The following is a 24,593-nucleotide window of genomic DNA, read 5'->3' as shown; positions in this document are numbered from 1 at the left end:
TTGATTATGTATTTTTTCTTCAATAATTGAAAAATGAAAATGCTGCCTACAATCTAAGCCAATTGGCATTAAAAATTAGCACATTCAAAGTGGCTAAAGGTTTGAAGCAAGATTGTACACTTTGCCTTTAAAATTTCAAACATATCTGTCGAGCAAACTCAAATCAATGAAAGTGAAAATGTTAGTCAATTGGTTAATTATGTAGAAGATTTGGTATCCTCTTCAATTTGTGGAAAACTTAGTAGTGATTGCATTAATTATAGGGGGCGCTGAGTATAAGATGTGCAAATTGTGAAGTGGACTCAGTGAGGATGAGAAGGCTATTCGGAATATCAAAGAACTTCTTGGGTACCCTCAAAGTATCATAATAGCACTCCAGATAGACCACAATGTCAATGACATACAAAAAGGTAATTTAATGAATTCTATTTTACCTAGTATGCTCATCCTGAGAGAAGAAAGGCATAACAGAATTTTAAAATGCACTCCAGTTGAGAAAAGAAAGCGAACAAAATTTCGAAGAATGGTTGCAGAAAATACTTGAATAAGACTCTTAGGAGAAGAGTAGCAACTACCTTATGCTCTTTTAATACCATTGGTTAACATTTTTACTTATTATAAATGCATTTGTAAAGGAGGCTAAAAAAGGAGCTGTTTCTAATTTAAAACATCTTATTCACTAATTCTGAGAAGGATATATGTAGTTGAGTACCTATTCCTTTAAAATCTAAAAAAAAAAAAAGAGATCAGCCATTTTTATAAGACCAGATTTACCTTTCTTAGAAACTAAAGATCTTTATAGTTGATGTAATAAAAAACATTAGCATACAATATTAAAATTACTTGAAAGTGAAGAACTTAAGCACTATTATCCATCTGTAGGATATCTATCTGCGAAGTGACTATTATTATCTCATAATAATGTTAAATGAGTATAATGACCCAAATTAAACAATTTTAGACAACTATTAAATTCTAAATCTAAGTTAAAAACTCACATAAACGAGTACGTTGTTTGCCACAGTCTCTAAAGCAAAAGAAATGGCTGGGATGAATGATTTAAGAGTGGTAGTTCAACTCAACTTCTAATTTTTCTAGATTAACATTTTAAGTGATCAGAATGTTAAAGCAGATCAACTCCTGTTTTAGTAGGTACCCACACAAATGGAGAAAGTAACTTAATAATTTAATATTATGTATAAAATCTCAAGAAAAATGAACAAACAAATTTATTTAAGAAGAAATCTAAAATACATTGCTACTTACCAGTAAATTGCACTTCAAATAATTTATATTATTTCAATTTTATAGCATTTCACAGCATTAAACCACCTAAAGTTTTTTTTTAATTATTAATTTAGATAGAAATTAATAATATTTTTAATATACAACTTTAAAGAACTATCACTATTAACAATTAAATTTAATTACCCTATTAATCAAATATGTCCGTTCTCTCGTTACAGTGGTCCATAATTCAGTGCCTGGAACCGTGTGACGTAATATAATTGATAATTATAATTTTATAATTTGTATTTTATTTTCACAAAACATTATATTAAATCCTTTTTAAAAAATAATTCTACATATAAATAAATTATTTGAAACCGGAAATCTGAAAAAAACAAAAAAAAACTTAAATATTTTTCAGATAATTAAACATATTTTATGATTACAACAATAAGAAAGTCTTAAAACAATTAAATAATTTATTTAAAATCAATAATTTATTAAAAGTTAATAAAAATAATTTAAATAATTTTTACTGAAGACATTAATCTGGTCGTAAAACTCTGCTAGTTTTATATAGTCTGTGACGTGGCGGATGTATCTGAACTTGTGCTTCTTGTGTAAGTAAAATTTAATTAAAGAATAAATAAGTAAAATTTAAACAATGCAATATACTTAAAAATCAATTAAGCAAATTATTCCTAACAAAACTATACCAAATTTATTAAGTTTAATGTGGGATTCATTTGTGTAAAAAGTAATTGGAAATTGGGGTGTTACAAGAAATTTCTTCACACAAAATGGCGACAGATTTTTCTCCATTTTTTACAATGAAAATTGTAATATATGATTCATAAATCAATATAACTTTTAGAAAAAGATCTATACTTAGTTTTCTTTCGCATTATTGTGTAAAACAAATAAGATTATATGTAACAATAAGCTTTTAAAAGCTGGATGGACAATCTAAAAGTAAGAAGCTTTTATACCGAACCGATCTTAAACTTTTGCTTTCTTTTTTTAAATAAGATTACAAACCAAACTTAGTTTAATTAGTATTTAAATTAAGAATTGTTAGTAATTATTTGCTTAGTTAAGTTTCGACAGATAAAACGTAAAATTTTTTCTTATTGGAATTATTTTCTCTCAACACTACATGGTAAATCTTCAATCTTCTTAACTAATTTAAGCTTCTTTACAAACCAGTAAACATTACTTAGAATAAATCTTACATTTTAAAACAGTCTTTTTTAACAAGTTAGTTTTGGGAAATTACTTTTTAAGCCCCTTCCATTACAACTTTTTAAAGTATTAGATGAAATGAAAATCGCTCCACTAAATTATGGTTTTTTTACAATTAAATGATTTACTTAGAAATAGAATTTAAGTTCACTTTCAGATTCACTTTTAGATTCGAATTTGCGAAATATTTCTAAAAATAATTGAATTATCCATAGTTAAATTGTGCAAAAATTAAAACTTGCAAGTGCAAGATTTAAAACAGTAATTGTCTTAAACAAGATTGTTTAAACATGATTTGTAATGTTTTTAAAACATTGCACGCACAAATTATTATTTATTCAAATCAAGACAAGAATCAAAATTTCAATTAAATTACCTTTTTTATAAAAATTGTCCATAAACTGTTGAATTTCTTCGTCATTATAAGCAAGTGTTTTTCATTTCTCCTTAAAAAGCATTCTCTGAAAGTATCTTTCACTGATTTCAGGTGTACGATGTGCTGTTTTATGTGTGTAGAGTTTTGTGCTTAGGTGTCCTGTACAGAAAATCTGTAGCTTAAAAACTTTTTGTTAAATAATAAGGTAAATATTTCCAAGCATTTATTTTTTAAATTTTATAAATTAACTTACAGTTTGTCTTCTGAAATGATGATACTGTTTTTTCACATCTTGCTAATAATGCCTCTTCTAAAAATAACACTTTCTGATTTTAGGTGCGGTCTTGATGTGATTGTGATCTTAGTGTTAGTGCCCGAATATTGTGATTAGTGTCCTGTGTTGGTACGCTGGAGACTGAAAAAGCTGGTTGAAGATCAAGGTAAATACTTGACATTTATTAGAAGCTTAGATAATATGTAAATTAATCTACTGTTTGCTTTTCAGCAGAGTTAAAATTGTAGAATTAATTTTAAAACCATTTTAACTTACTTATTGGGGTTTTGATCTTCCTTCGGTGCTTCTGCTTCAAAGCAGACCTTGCTTTCATATCTCTTGATCGAAACTCTAAAACCTCTCTGGACGCTATCAATACTTCCATGCTATACTCACTGCTTCTTACAGTTCTATCTTTTTTCTGTTGGTAATTCACTTGAACATGCTTTTTGTTGCCACTGTTTTTGGATTACATCATTCTTAATTCTTCCCATTCTTTGTACATCAAGAATTCATTTCAACAATTACTTGTTTTGAAACTATTTCTAGATGGTGTTCAGGTTCTTTCATCTTGAGGGATAACTATTCTTTTTAGAGATACTCTTATGTTTTTACAGCTTCACTAAACAATCTAGATTGTTATTTTATTAGAAAGTAGAATTTTTGCAAAACAAAAGGAGTGCATTCTTACATGAAATTGCTTCACGTCCTACACTTTACAGCTCTCATTGTTCATACAATTTAAACCATTTTGAATTTAACGAAACTTTAAATTTACACACTTCATTTAATTATAAAACTAATTCAAAACCAAATTATACATGGTAAACTACTAAATAATAACCTGTATCGTTACAACACACCGCCATTAAATTATAGTGCGAATCGATGTAGTTAAATCCGTTCTGTAGATTGAACATACTGTTTGAGTTTGGAATGTCACATGACATTGTCTTCCAAATAAATATTCTACAATAGTGCTATCTAGGGACAAACATAATACATTTCTAATCCAAAATCTGCTCTTTTATCTCAAAAAAGTGTCAATTAGTTCATCTTAAAACTTATTCAAATAAAAGAAGACTTCTTTGTTAATTTTTGTTTGATCAAGTAAATAAAAACTGCATTATTTGCAGCCATGAACGTTTATTAGAATGGATATTTAATTTGCCTCAAAATCAACATAATAATAACATAATTTCTAATAATCCTCCTTATGATTTTATTTTTACAAAATAAGTGAAACCTTATGGCTGATATATATTACTAAAATTACGTCTACTTTTTACAACATTTTTAACAAATTTAGATTAATTTTAAATTTGATATTCTGAAATATGCTTGTTAGCTGTCTGTCTTCATAAAATTGCCTTGTAACAGTTTTCTTTAAATATGGTTTACTAATTAATGTTAGGCCTGTCACTTTTACTTGAAACATTTAGCAGTAAAATTCATTTTAGAAGGGTCCTTGAGGAAGGGAAAGTTAGATTCTACTCTTAAATGCTATTTAAATTTGGAATAAGTACAATAACTCTATACACAGGTGATTTTAACAAATAAATTTGTTGGTCCAAGATTTCCACGTTTAAGAAAATCAGTTGACTAGAAATAATTTACTGATTTTTCTACATAGAAAGTATCTCTTGATTTTATTGCCAATTTTTTCCCACGGATTTTTTTTTCAAAATTCAGAAAGAATTAAGAAAGAGTTTCTTTTTAAGTTTTATTGAAAGTCGTCAATGGGTTTCATGTAAGACATAACGTTTTATTGGATATTGCTTTGAAATTATTTTTAAGGAATATTGATTTTCGAGGGAACTATGACGTTAAGCCTCTTCAACGGTTTCCTTTTGTTCTAAGTTAAAAGAAAATTTAATTACGTAAACTGAAGTAAGGGAAAATGGGATGAGTGTTTAGGCCAGTTGAATTCATTTAACTTTCCTGGAAATGAAGCAATTAGAAACCATGTTTGTTAGTATGCTTCCTGCAATTAGAATTAGAGAAGGAACAAAATGATGGTTTAATCTGCATAAAATACTCCTTGGTTAAGAACCATAAAAAGGACAGAAAAACAAAACGAAAGCTCATTGTCTAGATCTAGATCAGTAAAGCGAGAGAGGAAAACTGGATGAATGAATAGTCGAAAAGTGCACTATGCATTTTCTATTTGAACTATGGAGTCAACGTAGGGAGGTGGCAAGGCCGCCAGACTACGGCCGCCGTGTGCAGTTGTAATATTACTGCCTCCGGATTGTTAGCGCTCGTGCCACTAGGGCGCATTGCCCACTATCCTCTTCTGTCTGTGCAAGCACTCTGCCGTTGTACGGCCGAGCAATAAGAACGGGAGTTCGTGAAGCTCTCTTACGTTGGGGGCGGTAACTAAAGATCGCGCGTGTTCTCAGTATTTTAATAATTTGCTTCTTTTTTTAAAAAAATAATATTAATTCGGAATGGAATGAACAAAAAAATTGAAAGTTATCTTATTTGATTTTTTGTAAATGTAATAATTAAATATTTCGTGAAGTCGTGTTTCTAAACCACAACTATTAAAGTGTTCTTTTTTTTTTAATTCATACATTTAAAACAAAATAATATATAGTGCTGTGTATAAAATTTAAAAAAATTAAAGTGCAACGATGACTGATTCACCAGCTTGTGCATCCCCAGCTAGAAGTATCAATCAAGATCATTCCCTTGATTCCGGATCAGAATGTGAAACGTCCTCGGCAAATCTAGCCACAGAAATACCAGGAGACCCAGATCAGACAATTGTCACCGGTTATCTGAAATTTCGAGATTATAAGCGGGTGAGCTAATATTTATTTATTAAGATACATTGTGGAGGTTATTCTCTATTTTCGGTTTACCGAGTATTTTCTTACAAGATATTTAACTTCATTTTGTTTTTAAGAAGAATGAATTACTCATTTCTGTTACTGTTGTTCTCCCGTTTTTTTTAGACACACATTTTCTTGTTAATCTAGGAATTAGTGCTAAATATCCTGTAGGCAACTTGATGCGCTTGCACGATGTTGATACTAATTTATGTCTAACTCCGTATTGCACCATTTTTAACTGCCCATTATACTTTTATGTACTCTACTCTCATAAGTTGCTTACATTACACCTACTTGGCGCTTAAGACGGAAGACATAATTTATTGTGGAGTGTAAAATTACTTCCAATCTCAAAGTTGTATCAAAATATTCTGATATTTTTTTATTTTTCGTAAAAACTATCGCCCAAAAAGTTAATAGGCTATCAAATTGAACACATCAGGGTATAATTGTACTTTACAGTACCAATGATGCGCTTCACTAGTAGCCTGTCATTCTTTCCCTAAGAAATCCTGTGCCAATCAAGTGTCGTCATTTAGCGGAAGTTGTTGCCGAGAAAAACAAGCATCTTTTCAAGAATTACTTCTGGGTAGGGGTTTATCAGTTTTAACTTCTTCGTCAGGACTCTCAAGTAATCCAAAATTACTTATTCTCATGTAATTACTCCGATTTTAACCAATTTTTCATAATCAGGAAATTTTTAATCTATTGTTGGAATATTCAACTGCGAATAATTGACGTTGATCTTGTACAGCAACAGATAACTTATTTTGTTTCATTTTTTTCTCTGAAAGTACTCTTAATTATTATAACAGCTAGTTTTTACCTTAGGATAATTCTAAACTAACATTTTATGAGGTCGATTGTATGGATTTCTTTGAAGTTCGCCCCATTGTTGGTAATGGTTCTCTATTCAGGTCATTGCCCTTGACGTTTTAGTCCCAAGGTTTGTGGCAATTTTTTGGTTACTCTTTCTTTAGTAATTCAAAATTCCTACAACCGGAAGTGCCTAATTAGAGAATAGTTTTTTTTTCAAATTTTAGTAATTTTTTCTCAACTAAATTCTAGCATAAATTGCAATAATCCGTGGATTCCAACGGTATATTATAAGTATTGAGGAATTTAGAATTAGTAAAAAAATTTAGAATTTTGCTATTTGCTTGATAAATTCACAGACTTCGTTTAAATAGCTTAGTTCAAAACTTGGGCACCACTTCCAAAATGAGTTTATTTCATTTTTTTTCGTACTTCTTGAGGTGACATTTATATTTAATTTGAATACTCACTCACATGACTTCCTATTTTCGTAGTTCACGTACTTTAAATTCTCTTGAAACTTACAATTTATGTTCATTATTTCCGTTCAGCCAAATTTTCTCCAAATCTGAAAGGCAATCTGCATCACTGTGGATCCAATGAGTCTATTAGCGAACTAAGAGCTGGGAAATATGAAAATGGGGTTAAAATCTCTCGCTTTTCCAGATCAATTATTTTATTTGTTAACCCCTTTTTTTTTTATTTATATTCGATCATGGTCGTTCCCAATTTCTCTCAGCGTTATGGTAAATGTGAAATAATCATGCTTAACGAGGGGATTAACAGCTCAGTGGAGCTAGCGTATACTGGATTCCAACGAGAAGATCCCGGATTCGAATCCAGCTCTGACTCTTAGGCTGGAAACATAGTGGAGCGGCGAGCAAAGCGGCGCTGATAGCGAAGAGCGAAGCGGCGAAATCAAACACAAGTTAGCATATGGGACCGCGCATAGTGGCGAGCAAAGCGAAGATAGAGCAACTCTATCTATTTCTAGTTTTTGTTTTTGCCGCTTTGCTCTTCGCTATCATCGCCGCTTTGCGCGCCGCTCCACTATGTTTCCAGCCTAACTCCTTCCTAGGAGTTTTTTACAGCTTACTGTTCGGTGATGATGTTACGGGGCAACAATGTCGGAGAAATATAGGTCGTCTGAACAAGAAAAAAACAAAATATTTCTACAAATTTGTCAGTGCCTACAGTCTCATGGATTGTTCTAAATATTTATTTGATTTGAGGCGCCATCATAAGACCCGGGGACTCGAATAGACTTTTCGACAAAATCCCCGCAAGTTTTTTACCTAGCAAATAATTCTATATATTATTGTTTTGGAAAAGTGGTCCAAGTTCGCAGTTTTGGATAATAAGTCAGTGACTTATGCTAATGATTTAAAAATATTTACTTTTAACGTGAATCCATTATTCATAAACACTATTTTATGTATTCAAATTTTACTTTGGTAATTGACTCATAGATTTTGTGTAAGGAGTCGTTGATGACCTTGAGAAAACGTGCGATATTCTAAAATGGAGAAGATTTATAACGCGATCGAATATATTGTAGCCTAGGCTTTCTAGATTTCGTGCTAAAATAAGTTCTGCAGTTTTAACTGTTATAATAACTTCCCTGTTTGAATAAAATATTCTCCTCTTGATCTATAGTTTACCTGGTGTGCACCGTAATAGTAGTGAGGAAGTGTAATGTTTCATCATTAGCCGGAAAAACTTTTTATAAGGGGTTATTTTAGAAAATTTTTCTTAATCACCGAACTTTCTTTTTTGATGCACGATTTTCTGCTGAAACGATTTATCTTATTTATCTTTTATTTTCTAAATTTTCTAAAAAGGTGAAATGAACACACGTCACAAATTTTAGGTAGAGTGGCGTCGTGGTAGATTATAAGTGCTAGTGATTCGAGAATCTGGTGGCTTGCTTTCCATAGAATTTTCTTTTTGCTAGAAAATTTACTAGAAGACCGCAAGTCCGGTCATCTTTATATCTACTAAGAGGGAATTGGCAGGAGTACGTCAGTCGGTTGACAATGCGAAATATTCATGACTTGGTTTTTATGGGGTATTCTGCGTACTAGGTGATAACTAGTATTCTACAGTGAGACTGCAGCCCGCCCAGGCTCTTCTAGCGAAGTTCTGGGAGCAGAAGTTGCAGCTGGAATTTTGGGATAACTATTCCCTGCAGCCAAGTCTCTTTTTATTTACATTATTTTCCCTGTATGTACTGGAAAAAGCTAATCTGAGGGAATTGCTAATGTTCCCCTCGAACACCTGGTTACTAACTGTTCAGGGTCTCCTTGAAGTTTGAGACCATATTTAAGGTTCCCAAGATATACTAAGGGCTGTTCGCTAGATGAAGAATAAGGGCCCAGCTCCTGGACAGTTCTAGGAAGAAAGGAGAGTCATCAGTAAGGATCTTCCATGTATCCCTTCCCGTATAGCCCTCCTTAGATATTCTAGAAATAAAATTAGTCTCAAAATAAAAGGTTTAGATATACACTCAAACCCTGGAAACCGCTCTAGCTCTCTTTGGGGACTACCAGCGGGATCCAGGAGCTGGCAGATTGAGATAAACCACTTTCTGGCTTCGTATTCCTCCACTAATTCCTCCAAGTAGGCCATAACCCACCACAAACACCTTGGAACCCCCCCCCATACAGTTACTCTGGAGAACCCCAGATTTGAGATTGGAGAGACAATGTACCTATACAGGGTACATCCTCCAGTAACCCTATATTTTCGAAGATCAAATACACTCTCGATCCCCCCTGTTAACTGGGAAAATTCTACTTAACTGAGGGTGCGCTCAGTACCTCCCGTTTTTTTTTGACAGGCATCTCTGTGCCACCCATTTTTTTTTGGCACGGGTTGCATGACACCCTGGTGAGGGGTTAGCAAGTGCTTGGGTGAGATTTTGTCTCACATGCCTTTGTTTCGGAGGGATTGTTTGTTGTGGAATAACATTAAAAGAAGGGTTTCTTAGTCTTCCCTTGATCTCCCCCATAAGGGACGAACGTTTATGTACACTCCCTTAATAGATAATTTATGTAACATGTTTAATTTTACTGCAAATATATACTTAATCGCTTTACTCGAAAGTATTTCAGAATATTTTATATTTCCTCTTAAACAACTTCTGCCATTTCATTTTCACCCGGTATTTGGATTATAAATCTTTATATTTAAAACAAAATTTTCACGGTAAATTCTGCAAAGGTTGGTACTTCTGAGAGAGGAGCCTCTATTTCTTGAGTTAAAAGAAAAAGTCTAAAAAATTAGCCAAACACTGAACACCAATTTGGAATCTAGTCTCTCCCCAGTCCGAATTTATAACTACCCTCACCAAACTTGCCTTCCCAAATTTAGTGGGCAGTTTTTGGAAAATGGTCCATTTATTAAAGAGAGAGAGACAACAACTCAAAATCTGGGTATTGATTATTTTGGGCGGTGAAAACCTGATAAACAAGAAATAAATACTCGTAAAGTAAGTTTCCTGGTGCCAGCCAATCTGAGAACCCCAATATTAATTGGTGGACAAGTTTTCTAGCAAACTCTTAAGATTGCATAAGGGCCTATGGGAGAGACAGTTGGAGAAAGTGCTAAGATCGTCGTCGTTGTCGTCAGCTAGAAGAAGGGGGGGTCTAGCTGTGGGTATCCCTCTTCATTTGGGAGTTAGTTTGGTAGAAGATCTTTCTCTGGGAGTAGTAAGTTAGTTTACGAATGATGGTGTGTCCGGATGTGTTAAGGTTACTTACTTCCCTGCCTGCCTTACATCTATCTCCTTACTTTCTACACTGTCGGTGGGAGGTGTTTATGGAGGTTTTCCTGGTCGTACATGTTGGTTGGTGTGAGTGTGCGTGTGTGACGACAATCTTGGTTGGTCTACAACCAAACCTTAGATATATGTTCCGGGCTTATTGTAAGCGAAGCCGCCAGGGTTTGGTTGGTGGCAGTTTGGATGCTGGCCAAAACCACATGCGACTAACCCCGGGAAGGGTCCTCCCCCCATTCTCAGTTATTCCTCTCCCACTAGTTCTTGTGCTTCTGGGTTCTTCCGCTACTTTACCGGAACTTTAGTTTTCTATCCGTTGCCCTTCTTCTAATGTAATTACACTTGTTATGTTTTTCCTGGGCACACCACATTTATCTCTCGTGTGTCTCTTTCTCTTAGTGTCGGCGTACTTTTTGCAATAAATATGTACCATCCACAGGAGTGCTTATTTTTAAGCCTCTCTTTCAATTATTTTTATTAAATTTCTAAACTTTTACCTCTCATAAAAAAGGAAGTCCTTGCTTTCGGACAGAATTTGCCGGAAATAAACTATTCTAAAATCCAATACCCCCCAAAAAAGTGGGGATAATAATTGTTCCGTGGGGTGCTAAGCAACCACCAATATTGAATCTTGTAACCAATCAAGTTTTTTTTTTTAGTGGGTATTGTATTTGTATATTACCATTGGTATGTGGGTAAAAACAAACATGGCTACTTCATGTACATCCGGGGATACGTTCTGCCGTTGTCACCTGACTTAATATCCGTCGTCGCATTTGATTAATTTCAATATATTTTGTTTTGTTTTAACTTTTTTATTTTTTTGTTCTTTTTAATTTCAAACCAATTCCAATACTTTGGCGGGCTCTGTGCCTTCTAAATACGATGGAAGTAGTTTATTCAATCGTTTTTTATTCCATTCGATTTATTTCGGAAATGTTTCTCCATCTCTTTTCGGGCTTTGACTTGTAAAGTACAAGAACAGAGAATCTTTTGTACAATGTCTTTTTCTCTCGGAAGTATAAATAGCAAAAATTTGGTACTGTGACTTAGGCGGCTATTCTCTCTACGGTTGGAAACATAGTGGAGCGGCGTTGATAAGGTAACTTGAAATCCGAGAGAGCGATGAGCAATGAGCAAAGAGTCAGTCGCATGCACATAGTGACGAGTTTAGTCGCGTTTCTCCTTTCGACGAGACATGATGAATTATTTCTAATCGAAAAAATCTTCCTTGAAAATTTGGTACTTAACAGCAGTTTATAAGCAGGAGCTGCAGCAGTGTTCATGATATAAACAGAACTAGACATGAACTTGGTGAATTCCATCACTTTGAACCAACAACTTCGGCAGCATCTTGGCAAGTTTCTTTCGTATTTTCAAATGTCTATTTCAACATTTGGCTATATACTAACCAGTGTTGAAGGCATGTTAATCAAGAAAAGGACGAATTTCAGCGTTAACCCCATTAATCCTGTCCCATTTCTGGTCCAACACAAATCGGTTGTGATGTAGAAGATCCTTTTGGTCCCACAGAGGTTTCTTTAAAAAAAACTACCCCAATAAATGCAGCAATATCCATTTTAACCTTCGAAAATTGAGCGCGATGAGTGCGTAGAAATCAAACATGTCACAACACGTTGCTCTACTCCCTCTCTTGGTAGCGTAGCTCTGTCTTCGCTTTGCTCTCCACTATGCGCGGTCCCATATGTTAACTAGTATCGTCGCCGCTTTGCTCGCCACTCCACTATGTTTCCAGCCTTGTACCCTATTTTGCTGAATAGAGAGAGTCCTAGGAGATGCTATGTTAGGAGTTCAAACAATCTTGGCAGAGCCCTTTTTTAACAAACTTTTTTTAAGGGTTTTTTTATCTTAATAATAATTGATTTTCTCCTTTATTAAAAAGATATATATATATCTGAGGAAAATTATAGGACATCTCATGCCCTTGAACCTGTTTTTTTCTTCTTTTTTTGCTCCCTTCCCACACTTGTGTTCCATTTCCCTTTAATGTGTGTTCTAGTAATTGTAGTTACTGGAATTTAAAGGTGCGTGCTAAAAGGGCATAACAAGGAAGGGAGGGGGGGTGTTGGGGGCAATTAAGGTCTGCTGCCACGCAGCCACGTCCTCAAAGGGCAGGTCAGAGGGTGCGCCCCCATGGTTTGCTGTTTCTACACGCGTCTCCTCTCTCTCTCCCTCTCGTAACACTCCCTTTCTCTCACTTTGTCTCTGGCGCGCGTTGACATGTATTTAACTAAGCTGCTGCTGCCCTTTTTAGGCGCCCTTATTCCACTGTATTACCAAGGCACAGCTTGTTTTTATACTTGAAATTTTTTTTTTAGATTAGAACACTTTTTACTTCTGTACTTTTTTTTAAAATCTCACTTCCATTTAAGGGCTGAGTTGTTATTTACAATCACTGTTACAAGCATTTATGTAATTTTATGTAAGCTGAACCATTTATTTATTAATGTAAACCAGAAAAAATGAATTGGCTCTCTCTTCACCCCATGTTATATTTCCACTGCTATAATAATCTGTTAAATTGCATTCAGTTGAACTTCCGTTTTTACTTTATAACTACCCGCCCTTTATTTTTTTTTTTGCATCCCTCTTAATTTCGCTCAAATAATTAGCTGTTCACACGTGATTCACTAAAATATTTGTTAATTTTTCTTAGTTTAACACAGTTTAACATGGGACATTAGGAAAACGGAAACACCATCGATGTAAACGTGGAAAAGCTTTTACACTGGCAATTTTATTTATTTTTGGGAGGGGGAACTCTCAAAGATTTTCTCCTACATCCTGCCCCCTCTCCATAGTTCAAGCAAAATCGAAATTGTAGCAATTTTATTTAAATTCTTTTTTTTAAAAAATTGATTTGTTAATTGTTGATCATTATTTTTGGTGACTGATTCATAGTTTCAATAGGATGAAAAAATTAACTGCTAGTTTCAGTCATGATATATTTTTATTATGCCGGAGCTTTCGACCCCTCTAGGGTCTAGGTCATCTTCAGGGCTAGTTTACAAAGTAATATTTTACATCATTAAAGGGTTGGTATGTCTTCTGTCTTGTCTCATGAACAGTGTTCAGTCCATGAACAGGACAAGACAGAAGACACTCCAACCCTGTATTTTAAAATATTACTTTGTAAACGAAAGCTCGGCAGAATAAATGTATCACGACTGAAATGGCAATTATTTTTTCATCCTATTTATTTGTTGTTACACCTGCGCTAAAGATACATTATTAGTAACAATGGACAATAACTGATACCACTACAAACTCCACTAATTGAGGGGAGAACTTACTTACCCAGTGATAACACTCGCTAAGTCGTCTCCCAGGATTAGCTACTCTCTTCAGAAGAGAAAGAAAATCGCGAGGCCATAGGCTGATTTTAATCGCCTGGGTGGGATGATCTGGAAGGTGATGAGTTGATAAATGGCGGGCAAGAGGTTTGGAATGAATGAAGAGTGCAAGTACTGATGAAAACTTTTATAGCGAGTTCCAGCAACATGGACTTACAAAAACGGAATTTCCAGGTCTGTGAGGTTTAGTTAGATTTGAAACTTAAAATGGAGCTGTTTAACGTTAGTACGGTGAATTTTCGACTTGTAAAGTTACATCAGCGCTAAAGATACACTATTAGTAATAATGACAATAACTGACACCACTACAAACTCACTAATTGAAGGAAGAAGTTACCCAGTGATAACTCTCCCTAAGTCTTCTCCAGGATTAGCTACTCTCTTCAGAAGAGAGGCCTCTGGGCGTCTTAATCGTCAGGGAGAATGATCTGGAAGGTGATGAGATGATAAATGGCGGCAAGAGGAATTGGAATGAATGAGAGTGCAAGTTCTGGATGAAAACTTTTATAGGTGAGTTCCAGCAACCTGGACCAACAAACGGAATTTCCCAGGTCTGCGGTGGATAGTTGGATTTGAAACGTAAAATGGAGCTGTTTAACGTTAGTGCGGTGAATTTTCGACTTGTAAAGTTACATCAGCGCTAAAGATACACTATTAGTAACAATTACAATAACTGACACCACTACAAACTCACTAATTGAAGGGAGAAGTTACCCAGTGATAACTCTCCCTAAGTCGCCTCCAGGATTAGCTACTCTCTTCAGAAGAGAGGCCACTGGGCGTCTTAATCGCTTGGGGGAATGATCTGGAAGGTGATGAGTAGATAAATGGCGGACAAGAGGATTGGAATGCGGACTGTAAGTTCTGATGAAAGTTTCTGTAGCGAGTTCCAGCAACCTGGGACCTTTATAACCTACAAACGGAATTTCCAAGCCTGTGTGGATGGTTTAGATTTGAAACGTAAAATGGAGCTGTTTAACGATACTGCGTAGAATTTTAGTCTGAAGAGATTGAATTCTGTGAAGATTAGAACGTTTCGTTGAAACCCCCACAGTTCAATATCGTGCAGCCCAGGCGGTTTTCAGTATAGAATTGTAAATCAGTCGTTTTGCTATTAAGTGAAAGATTAGATCGTTGGCCTAGTAGTACTATTAAGTAGTCGATAACGCCTGTTAACTTTTCAGTTCGTTTAAGTCGCGGGTTCCTTATTTAAATTCACTATATTATTATTTTTCCAACGCGTAATGTTCACCACAAAATTTGACTGTCGTTAATATTAAAAAAGCTACAAATCCATCATCGGAAGTGGGGGGCGTAATATAAGAATCTCAGTTCCCCCTCCCAAATATTTTCAGCTGGGCGGCCATTTTTAGAGGAAAACTGCCTTCATTAACAAGCTGTAAATAATTCAATTATTACTTTAATTACTATTAACTAAAAAATTAATTTTTATTTGATATTAAACTAATAATTTTCTTACTTAAAAATTACAAAGAACAAGGAAGTTTTGTTGGTTAATAAGAAAGAGGTAGGCAAGGCTTTACTATCTTACCACCCCTGGAGGCGGTAGGAGAGGTGGCCTTTACTCTGGATGTTGTCATCCTTCATCTAATTAATCAAGTTAGGGAGATAATTTAATTTGTACAAAGGTGAGGGGAACGGGAGTTTTGGGGGCAGTAAGGAGAGTCTCGTGGCTACAACCTGTGAGGGCGGGGAATGACGGCTTCCTCTTTGCTCTTGTCCTACCAGCTGCGCCTATTTAGGTTCCTCTTATCATTTCTGCAGCCTCTTCTTACCTTTGGATTATGACGCTGTGTTTTCTATCTCTTAAGGGTACAGTGTTGCGTTCCCACCTAGCCCCCAACAAAGTGGTTTGCTTTGGCGCCTTGAAAGGTGGACGTCCGTCCGTCCGTTGCCGCCACATTAATTCCTCCGCCGACCAGCTTGCGTGTGTGTGTGTGTTGGTGATAGCCATTTCTTCCGGTTTCTTAATTTCTCCGCCTTCAAAAATGTACTCCTTGATCTTGCCCAGAATGTGCACACATTTCTTTGCAAAGTACCTTTATAACATTTAATAAAAACACACCTTTAAACTAAAACTATAGGTAGGCGAGCTTCATTTTATAAGTTCCACCGCTTCTCCATTCTTTTCGCAAGTTATCCAATATTTATCCACTTCCAAAGTAAGTTCTTTCCGCCCTGAAAAAAGCTGGTTCACGACTTCCGATTTTTTTTGAAAATTTGGTTTAGATATTTTCGTAGTTGAAATCATGAAATTATTTCTTTAATTGCAAAGTTTTAGTCGAGGTAAAAAAGTAAAGTATTGCTGTCTTAAAATGATCGAAACTGAGTTTTTATTGAGGATCATCGTATCCTCTTTTTGAGTATATGTATTAAGAAAATGTTCTCTCTCTCCCTCTCTTTCTCTAATTTAGATCTAACCAATACCGTTAGATCTTAAAAACTCTCAACTCAATATTCCTCCAATCAGGAACAGTTTACTTGCAAAAAAACACATTCCTAACTCAATCCCACATTATTCTGGAACAATTTACCTCCATCTTTACCTGATTCGTAATGCGATATCGGGTTCGATTCTCGCACTAGGCCTTAGACTAGAATTAATGGGTCTATGTAAAAATTATCAGTCGCCTCCACCCACGACACCTAATTTTTTTTGTAACTGGACGTACTTTTCAAGTGATTTTTGGCTAGCAAAATCCTTTTTAGAGCATTCTAAAACCGGGTGAACGGTGTGGGTACTTCCTGAAATGTTCATTTCGGTATAATGTACAAGTTTTTCAATTTAGATAAAGTTAGTAATCATAAATATGTTTCAAAAATTTGAAATTTAAAATAGATCAATTTAGGTTGAAACAACAACTGCCAATTTCAGTCATATTTTTGTTTTATTATGCCGAGCTTTTGACCTAAGGGACTGGGTCATCTTCAGGGCTAATTGATAGTGTAGTCATCCAGTCTCAAAGGCCTTCCTATATTTTTCAACTCCTTAAGTTTAAATCCTCGGTCCATTCCCGTAATACTAGATCTCGCTCATCTGATCTCTATATTCCCTCTTACCGTACCTCATCCTTTGACAAGTCCTTCCTAATACGTGCCACCTCTCTCTGGAACTCCTTGCCATCATCTGTCCGCCATGCTCCTACCCTATCTATCTTTAAATCCCGTCTATTCAGTTATCTCCTTTCTATTCAGCTTCCTCCGAAATTCTAATTGTTTTAATTTGTTTCCTTAATTTCTGCTGTTATTTTTATTTTCACTTTTTGTAAATACTTATTTATTTATTTATTTTCTGTTTAATCACAGGCCAAACTATTAAGGCCTCTATTTGTACCCGTATTTATTCTTAGGGGACCCAGAATAATAAATTTCTTTTCTATTTCTATTTTTACATCATTAAAGGTTGGTGGTGTCCTCTGTCTTGACTGCTCATATACCTAGTCCCTAGGTAGAAAGCTCGGCATAATGAAGAAATACAAAATATGACTGAAATGGGCAGTTATTTTTTCATCCTATTGGAACAATGAAATCAGTCACCAAAAATAATGAATAGTAATAAGATCAGTATAGTTAGGTCGTTAACTATGGTTTTCTTTGTTAATGAAATTCATTTTTGGGTATTTTCATCTTCTAATCAGATTTTTTTTCCTATTGGGAAAGCTTTGTAACGTATATTTCCAAAGAAAATTCTTTTTTTAGAAAAATTATTATGATTTCTAGAAAAATATGATATTTCCTTTCTCGCGCGGCTAAGAATTTTGTGACGTGTATATCTTTTTTTTGACAATGACGTCAGATCCTCTTTAACGTCAACAATTGTTAAAATAGGAAAATATGAGAAAAATTATATATTTACGCAAAGGAGTGGAAAAATATTTCCACATATATATTGACAAGATGGGTGAGAATTTATTTATGGTATTTTCACTCTGGGATGTTTGGTTTGCGTTCGGTGTGTCCTATAGGATGAGGAGAGTCCTATAGGGATGAGATATATATATTTATGTATGTAGGTATGTGATCAGTGGTGAAGGCTTGCAGATCTGCACAACCATTTACATGATGCGTCTATTTCTATGTAGATCACATTCTTGTGATATCCTGGAGTCTCTCTCTGTCTGTGTTGGTGGTGGTGGTAGCCCTGTAGTAGTTCCTCTCCAGCAATATCATGCTCACGTCTTCTTTCCTGTTTATAAAATATTTTCATATTATTTTTCGTTGGCGGTTTACTTGACTTTTAAATCTGGGCCGTAATGCTTTTCCTCCTCACAGCTGTACGCTGAAATTAGTGACTCACAAGAAAATGATTTCTTCGCGCCGGAAAAATAGTCTTTTGTAATTTATGAAGTTCCAAAATATTAATTTTTCTCCAATTTTCTTCAAACTGGAGAAACTTTTCTAACGAGAGAGGAGATCAAGTCCTGTGGAGCCCCATGAAAATATAAACTTCAGAGGGCATCGCAAGAACAATTCCCTGGAAAATTCAAGGGGGAAATTCAAGATAAAGCTTTCGGTAGATTTTGTGGTAGATTTTGTATCATTTAAGAAATTTTTTTGAACTTACTCAAAATCCTTCATGAGTTAAAATCGTACTAAGTACTGGAATGGAACTTTAGAAGGAACCTCTGCCTCTATCTATCTATAGTTACTATCCACTTAACAAATTCATGACTAGTACACTTACGGATTATATCCCAAGAATTTTTGGGTTTATTAAGTTTTTCAAAGGTGCCTGAAGCTTTATTTAGTTCTTATGTCCAGGCAGTGCTCTCTTGTTATAGACAACACTGTCTTATTACTGGACTATCCACAGTCTTCTTAGATTAGATTAGATTAAACTAGGGCGGCCTCAAGGCCTACGCCACTGCGACAACCTTTGGATCTATTGTGGCTCCCCTCACTCTAGAACTTGCTCTTCAGACCTGTCCTTTTGATCAGACTCTTAATATTGGAGAGCAACTCCTGGATAAATTTTACAGGCCTTAAAGTTTTTACCTCTCCAAATCACTGTCTACTTACAAAATTATCTTAATAAACATTAAATTCAAGACCTACGACAGAAAATCGAACCCAATACCACCAATTTACCATACTTTGCGCGTCTCTACTCTAACCGCTCGCTATCGTGGCTCCCTGGAATTTAGGGAACATGTTTAGAGAATTGATTGTAATGTCGCAGAATACGTTGGATAGTTTAATAGTTAATGGGAGCAGTATTTCCGCAGGAAGTGAACTGACAATTTAGTTACAAATTCAAAATAATATTATTACACAAGCAATGAAGAGACTAACGTTTCAAATAGTGTATCTAAATCTAGATTTTTAGGGCGCATAAAATTGTTGCGAGTTATTTTTGAGTAAATTTCAAAATTTGAGCAATTATTTGAAGAGGGCATTTCCGGAAGGCTGATTTGGGGTCAAGTAGTTTTCATGAAAAGTTCTTAGGTACTCAAAATATCAAATTGGAAAACTATTTTTATTTATTTTTTTGGAGTTACGCTGATAATTTATAATATTACAGACCGACGTAACAAATACACGGATTAGTAAAAATGAATATTTGGTACCCACGGGGCTTGAAATCTTATAATTGAAAATTTGACACGATTGGCAACACTGTTACCCAAAAGGGCAAGGGAATGTTGAAAAATCAATGTGTGGGTCCTTTTTTCAATGTTACACCTTTTTTTGTATGATTATAAGGATCAAAAAGGGGCTTTCAGTTGTGAATAGTTAAGCTCGTTTCTACTCTATATACCCAGGGTACTTTGAAGGGACATTACTGGCTGGGCAGGTGGTAGGATTTCTGCGAGTGCTACCATTGTAAGGGGTTAACCATTCTAAAGGAAATATCACAACAGTAGAGTATCTTGTAATCGGTTGTAGCAAGGCGTTGTATGTTTGTCTTCTGTATGCGTGGAGCATGTTCGTGCAGGTCAATGAGTTTGAGGGGAAGGGGCCGATATAGTTCCAGAAACGGGCCAAACCGTCCGATCCTTGTAGCACTCTCCCCTTGTAGCCTATATAGCTATAACTTGATCTACATTAACTAACTCCCCCTACCACGGCTCTATGTTCCATGTTAACGACCTCACTCTCTCTTGCTCTAGGGTGCGGTGAAGGGCGGACTTCACCTGACCACCTCCCGCCTATATTACCCATTGCTGTTATAGTACCACTCTCCATAGAGAATAGACACAACCTCATTAGCATCTCCTTGATCTATTGACCAATGGTATAGCCGCTAACACAGAGAGATTCCCTCACTCCTATTAGCATTATTAACCTCCGATTGGTTAGATATTTCTGTCTATTATATCATCTCCTTCATCACACTTTACTTGGAAGGCCATCTTTATTACGTAATTATTGTCAATTACGAGTATTAACGCTATTTAATCGGCTCATTACGTTCGTACATTAACATTTTAATTATTATAGAATACTGCTCTCTTTTTTATTCTATTTTATTTTTGCGGGGAGCCCCGAAGCCTTATTCTATCCAAAACCCTCTCTGGAGCGATATAACAGCTGTTCCTTAAAAAAACCAACTAAAGAAGTTCCCGGACAAAACTCTTGATCTGATCTTGACCCACACCCATTATTATTAAGTCAACGAGGGTAGGTCCTGTACCCATAGGCACCGAAGCAAAAGATGTTTATGGAACCATTTTACCCACTGTAGTCTTCATTAAGATATGATCTTCTTTGGCTGCAAGAGCCCAATTGTCTTATACCGCAACCTCGCGTTGGCAACGCATTCAAAAATAGAAAATTATGAACAATTTCTTTCTCTTTTATGGCAGAGACTGTACAGAGGTTCCGGCTTAAATAACAACCCCCACATTATAGAGATGTTTCCTATAGCTAACCGTACCCTGTAATGGAGGCCTGAATTATTGTGATTCCTAATCAAGTTTAGGGCCTCCTCGGTTCTGATTTTACACAGATCGGGCGTAATTAAAAAGAACAAACTATTTTTTCAGGTAGATGGTACTTACAACTACCAATTCGTGGTGTCGTGGACGGAGGCGACTAACAAACTTACTTTACTATTAAATTTCTCATATTAACCATGGGGAATATAGACTAGTACCGCAGTACATCTTAGCTTTGCGGGGCTAGCCTATAACCGCCTAACATACTTTACTGTAAATTTCTCGTATTAAACATTTAATAAAATCCAAGACCTAGACCAGGGGATCGAACCCACTAAACCAACAATACATCTTAGCTTTGCGGGTCCAGTCTATAATCTATCGACTACCATGGCGCCCATTTCATTATTTCATTTTCTGGAACAGCCTTGCAAAGCTGCGCTCTTACCAAAGCATTTACTTAAGAGCCGTTTTGTAAGGTACCCCCAGATAAAGTTAAGAACAGGTACTAGAGCAATAAAAGAAATGGGTGTTCCATTTCTGGCCATTTATCTAACCATAGTCGTAGCTATGATGTTGAATACAAAGCGGTATAACCTTTCAAAAATTCCAGAACTGTACCTGTTTTGAGAAAGTGGGATAAAACGGGGTATTTCTGGGGAAAACAAATTTAGGAAATTTTGGCATGATTGCGAAATAAAGTTTTAGTGGTGTTAATGTGTTAATATTAATTCTTTTTAATAAAAAATAACATTTAAATGACAAAACTAAATGTGTAATTTTACGAGATAATAAATTTCTATCATTTATTGTGAAGATATAGTCCAACAATACCACTAATTTCCACACTTATTCTTCCCCACCTTTAGAATTTACAGTTTAATTTGGATCTTCATGCAACCACGCATATCTCATTGTCTTGCCCTACCCTCCACTACCTCTGTATGTGTGGCTCGCAAACCACCTCGGTGATTTATAGTTTGAATGGAATAATCAGATAGCAGCACGCTATACATATATAACGCACAAATTCTTTACAGCTGTTTAGTTTTAGTTTTTTGGTTTTGTTTTATACTTTCTCTCACTTTAGCTAGTGAAAGTAATGTAATCGTGCAAATTTTCTCAAAATTTTCAGCACAAAAAAGTGGTTTCTATAAATTTCTCTTGTTTGTGTGCAGGGAATTTTATCTTTGATAAGTGTTAGTTGGCAACCTTGCGTAGAATGTCGAATCAGCTGTTTGATTAATATTTACGTGAACATAACCTTTTAAGGGCTTAGTTACGATGGGCATGGCCGCTCGAAGGGAAGTACCTTTAAAGAACAGCTGACTTTCTGTTAATCGATTTTTTGGTTTTTTAAATTTTGGACAGTTGTTCAACCATCAAGAAATACTTTTTATCGGATGAACAAACTTCGGCATGAATCCGAATGGGTTTTTGCGTGTTGGCGGAAGGTGGCCACAAAGCAGAAGCGGAAGCGACTAGCTCTGCTCCAGAAGAAGTACTCATGTTCGATTTTACTCTGTAATCTATTTTAGAGGAACAACGCACCATGATCATCCTGTAGCAGATAGCTTTCTTTTTTTCCAAGATCCATTAAAAGTAAAATTTATTAAAATACTGTCAAGAAATAATCTCAACGGAAACGGAAACTGTTAAAATAGAACTTAAGAATAAAAAGTTACGTGCCTATAATAAAAAAAAAGCGGTAACTATTTTGCACACAGTAATAGCAGCTTTACAAACTACACAGTAACCACATGAAAGCGTGCGTTTTAAGGTTACCCAGAACTTTTCACACTAAAGTTCTGTTTTTGCTTCTTCCCCCCCGCCACCACCTATAGCTAAGTTTGCTCGTTACCTCTTTTTTTTTTGTAGTTTTATTTGGATAAAGGGTAACATCGTGACCAAGAAGGGTAATTAACCTACCATATCCTGGCACAGGACATAGATAAAAGCTCTAGAGTTCTAACCCCCTATTCGTCGCAGTCCTTTAAAGCAGCGAGCTTGTTTAATAGGCTAGGTTCCGGTTCTCCAGATAGGTGATTTATGTATTTTTTTTTTTTGTTCTTCATCTTACTTGAAATGAAGATAGAACGCGTCTACTGGGAGAACTATGAATACCCGTTTGTGTTTGTTGTTTGTTTTACGACTTCTTGGGAAAATGTACAAGAGATTTACAACTGGTGTGTTTCCTTTACACCTTCTCCCACTCACTCTATTCCTGTTTCACATCTTTCCTTGAGGATCATCGTTATACCCATTCTACTACATCAGCAAGTGTGTTCACTTAGCAGATGAAGCAGAAGTGGTATTAAAAAAAAAAAAGGGAAGCCAGACAAGAAAAAAGGATAAAACAGGGATAGAGAGGAGAGTAACGTTTAGAGAGAGAGAGAGAGAGAGCGAGATATCTCTCCCCTCGCTCCAGAAATGTCACCCCTCCCTCAGGAGCTAGGAAATGAGGAGAAAGAGCCCCCGTGTATACTGAATGGAGAGATGTTTATAGTTTCGTGGCAAGTTTTACCTGCAGCTTCCTAGGATAGAAACGGTTTTATATATTCAAAGCTTAAGGGAGGAGCAGCCTTCCCTAGAAGAAGCCTCTAGCTTCAATTCCTGGAAACTTCTTGTAAAGGACAACTGGGAACTTTTTTTTTTGTTTTTTTTAATCCCATCAAAAAACGTAACACAAAACCTAACATTTCCCTTTAACACGTATGCAACTGAGGGTGATTTTTTTTTTTTGTTAGTATTTTGTATCTTTTTCTACTTTTATGTTGGTATAAAAGTATAAAAATAACACATGTTTTAACATGTTTAAAAAACGAGACTTTTTTTTTTCTAATTTATTTTTGTCCCCTATACACAAAATGAAATAGTTTTCTCGAGGCTTCGTGATTGAATTTAAAATAGCCGAATGAGAAAACTAACAAATCTCACATATTTTCTCTTACTTGCGGTTTTCTCTTTCTGCTTTCTCTTTTTTTATAAATTAGAAATTTGCATATGAACGCATTATTGCTTTAAAAAGTATTAAAAAAAGTATCTCCGGCGGGGCTCCTGTCCACCTGTCCTCTTCAACTGCAATCCTCTTCCTTGTACAGATCTGGTGCGCTACCTTTGTCTCTATATAGACAAACGACTCACACGGAACCCACACACCTAGACTTAAAAGTCAAGAAATGACGAAACGTGCGAAACTGCTTTACCAGGACTACTTGGACGCTCTAAATTGCCCATTGAACTCAAACGATTACTATACAATACTATTCTCAAACCTATGTGGACTTAAGGACTAGGGCTGTGGGGTTCAGCCAAACCTACAAAACATACGGACTGAACAGACATTTCAGTCAAAACTACTCCGACAGACAGCTGACGCTCCTTTCTACGGTGACTAACCTCACTCTTCACCACGACCTCAACATTCCCTTCATAGACCAACTCGCCAAGACTAAATATCAACTCTATTTGCTCAAATCCTCTTGTACAGTGTCTCGCCTCCTCTGACATCCCTAATACTCCTCGCCGACTAAATCGCCAGTGGCCCCGCGACTTCCTTACTGTCTAAAGAACTAAACGCCATTACTCTCCTATCTCTTCTCTCTCCTCCTCATATTCTCCTCTTCACATTCCCCTATCACATATAGAGAGTGCTACCGTTGGGTAGTTTCTCTCTTCCTGCTCTTCCCGCTCCAGTTCATCTCATTCACCTCCTATTTACCTATTGTATATATTTATACAGATTGTAAATTACAAAACAAATAAAT

General features: G+C 35.5%; 1 protein-coding gene and 1 long non-coding RNA gene across 3 annotated transcripts in view; one reads left to right on the top strand and one right to left on the bottom strand.

Annotated features, from left to right (window-relative positions):
* Positions 1-999: 999 nt before the first annotated feature.
* Positions 1,000-4,034, bottom strand: LOC141457929 (uncharacterized). Of its 2 annotated transcripts, none has more exons than XR_012460644.1 (5): positions 3,399-4,034; positions 3,102-3,272; positions 2,849-3,007; positions 1,432-1,615; positions 1,000-1,332 (listed from the first exon to the last, which is right to left on the bottom strand). It is a non-coding gene; the product is annotated as an uncharacterized lncRNA (long non-coding RNA). The 2 variants fall into 2 exon arrangements; XR_012460645.1 differs by having other exon boundaries at positions 1,001-1,332; positions 1,432-1,484.
* Positions 4,035-5,366: 1,332 nt separating this feature from the next.
* The window catches only part of LOC141457922 (uncharacterized), a 319,220-nt gene continuing 299,993 nt past the window's right edge, over positions 5,367-24,593 (top strand). Inside the window, exon 1 of the mRNA XM_074135322.1 lies at positions 5,367-5,929. Coding sequence (XP_073991423.1) covers positions 5,759-5,929 — 171 coding nt within the window. The 5' untranslated portion in view covers positions 5,367-5,758. The remainder of the gene's footprint in view (positions 5,930-24,593) is intronic.

Source organism: Rhodnius prolixus, unplaced genomic scaffold (assembly GCF_049639745.1).
Source record: "Rhodnius prolixus isolate KJV_2025 unplaced genomic scaffold, Rpr scaffold_5, whole genome shotgun sequence".
NCBI lineage: Eukaryota > Metazoa > Arthropoda > Insecta > Hemiptera > Reduviidae > Rhodnius > Rhodnius prolixus.
This window is presented reverse-complemented; position numbering and strand designations above follow the sequence as displayed.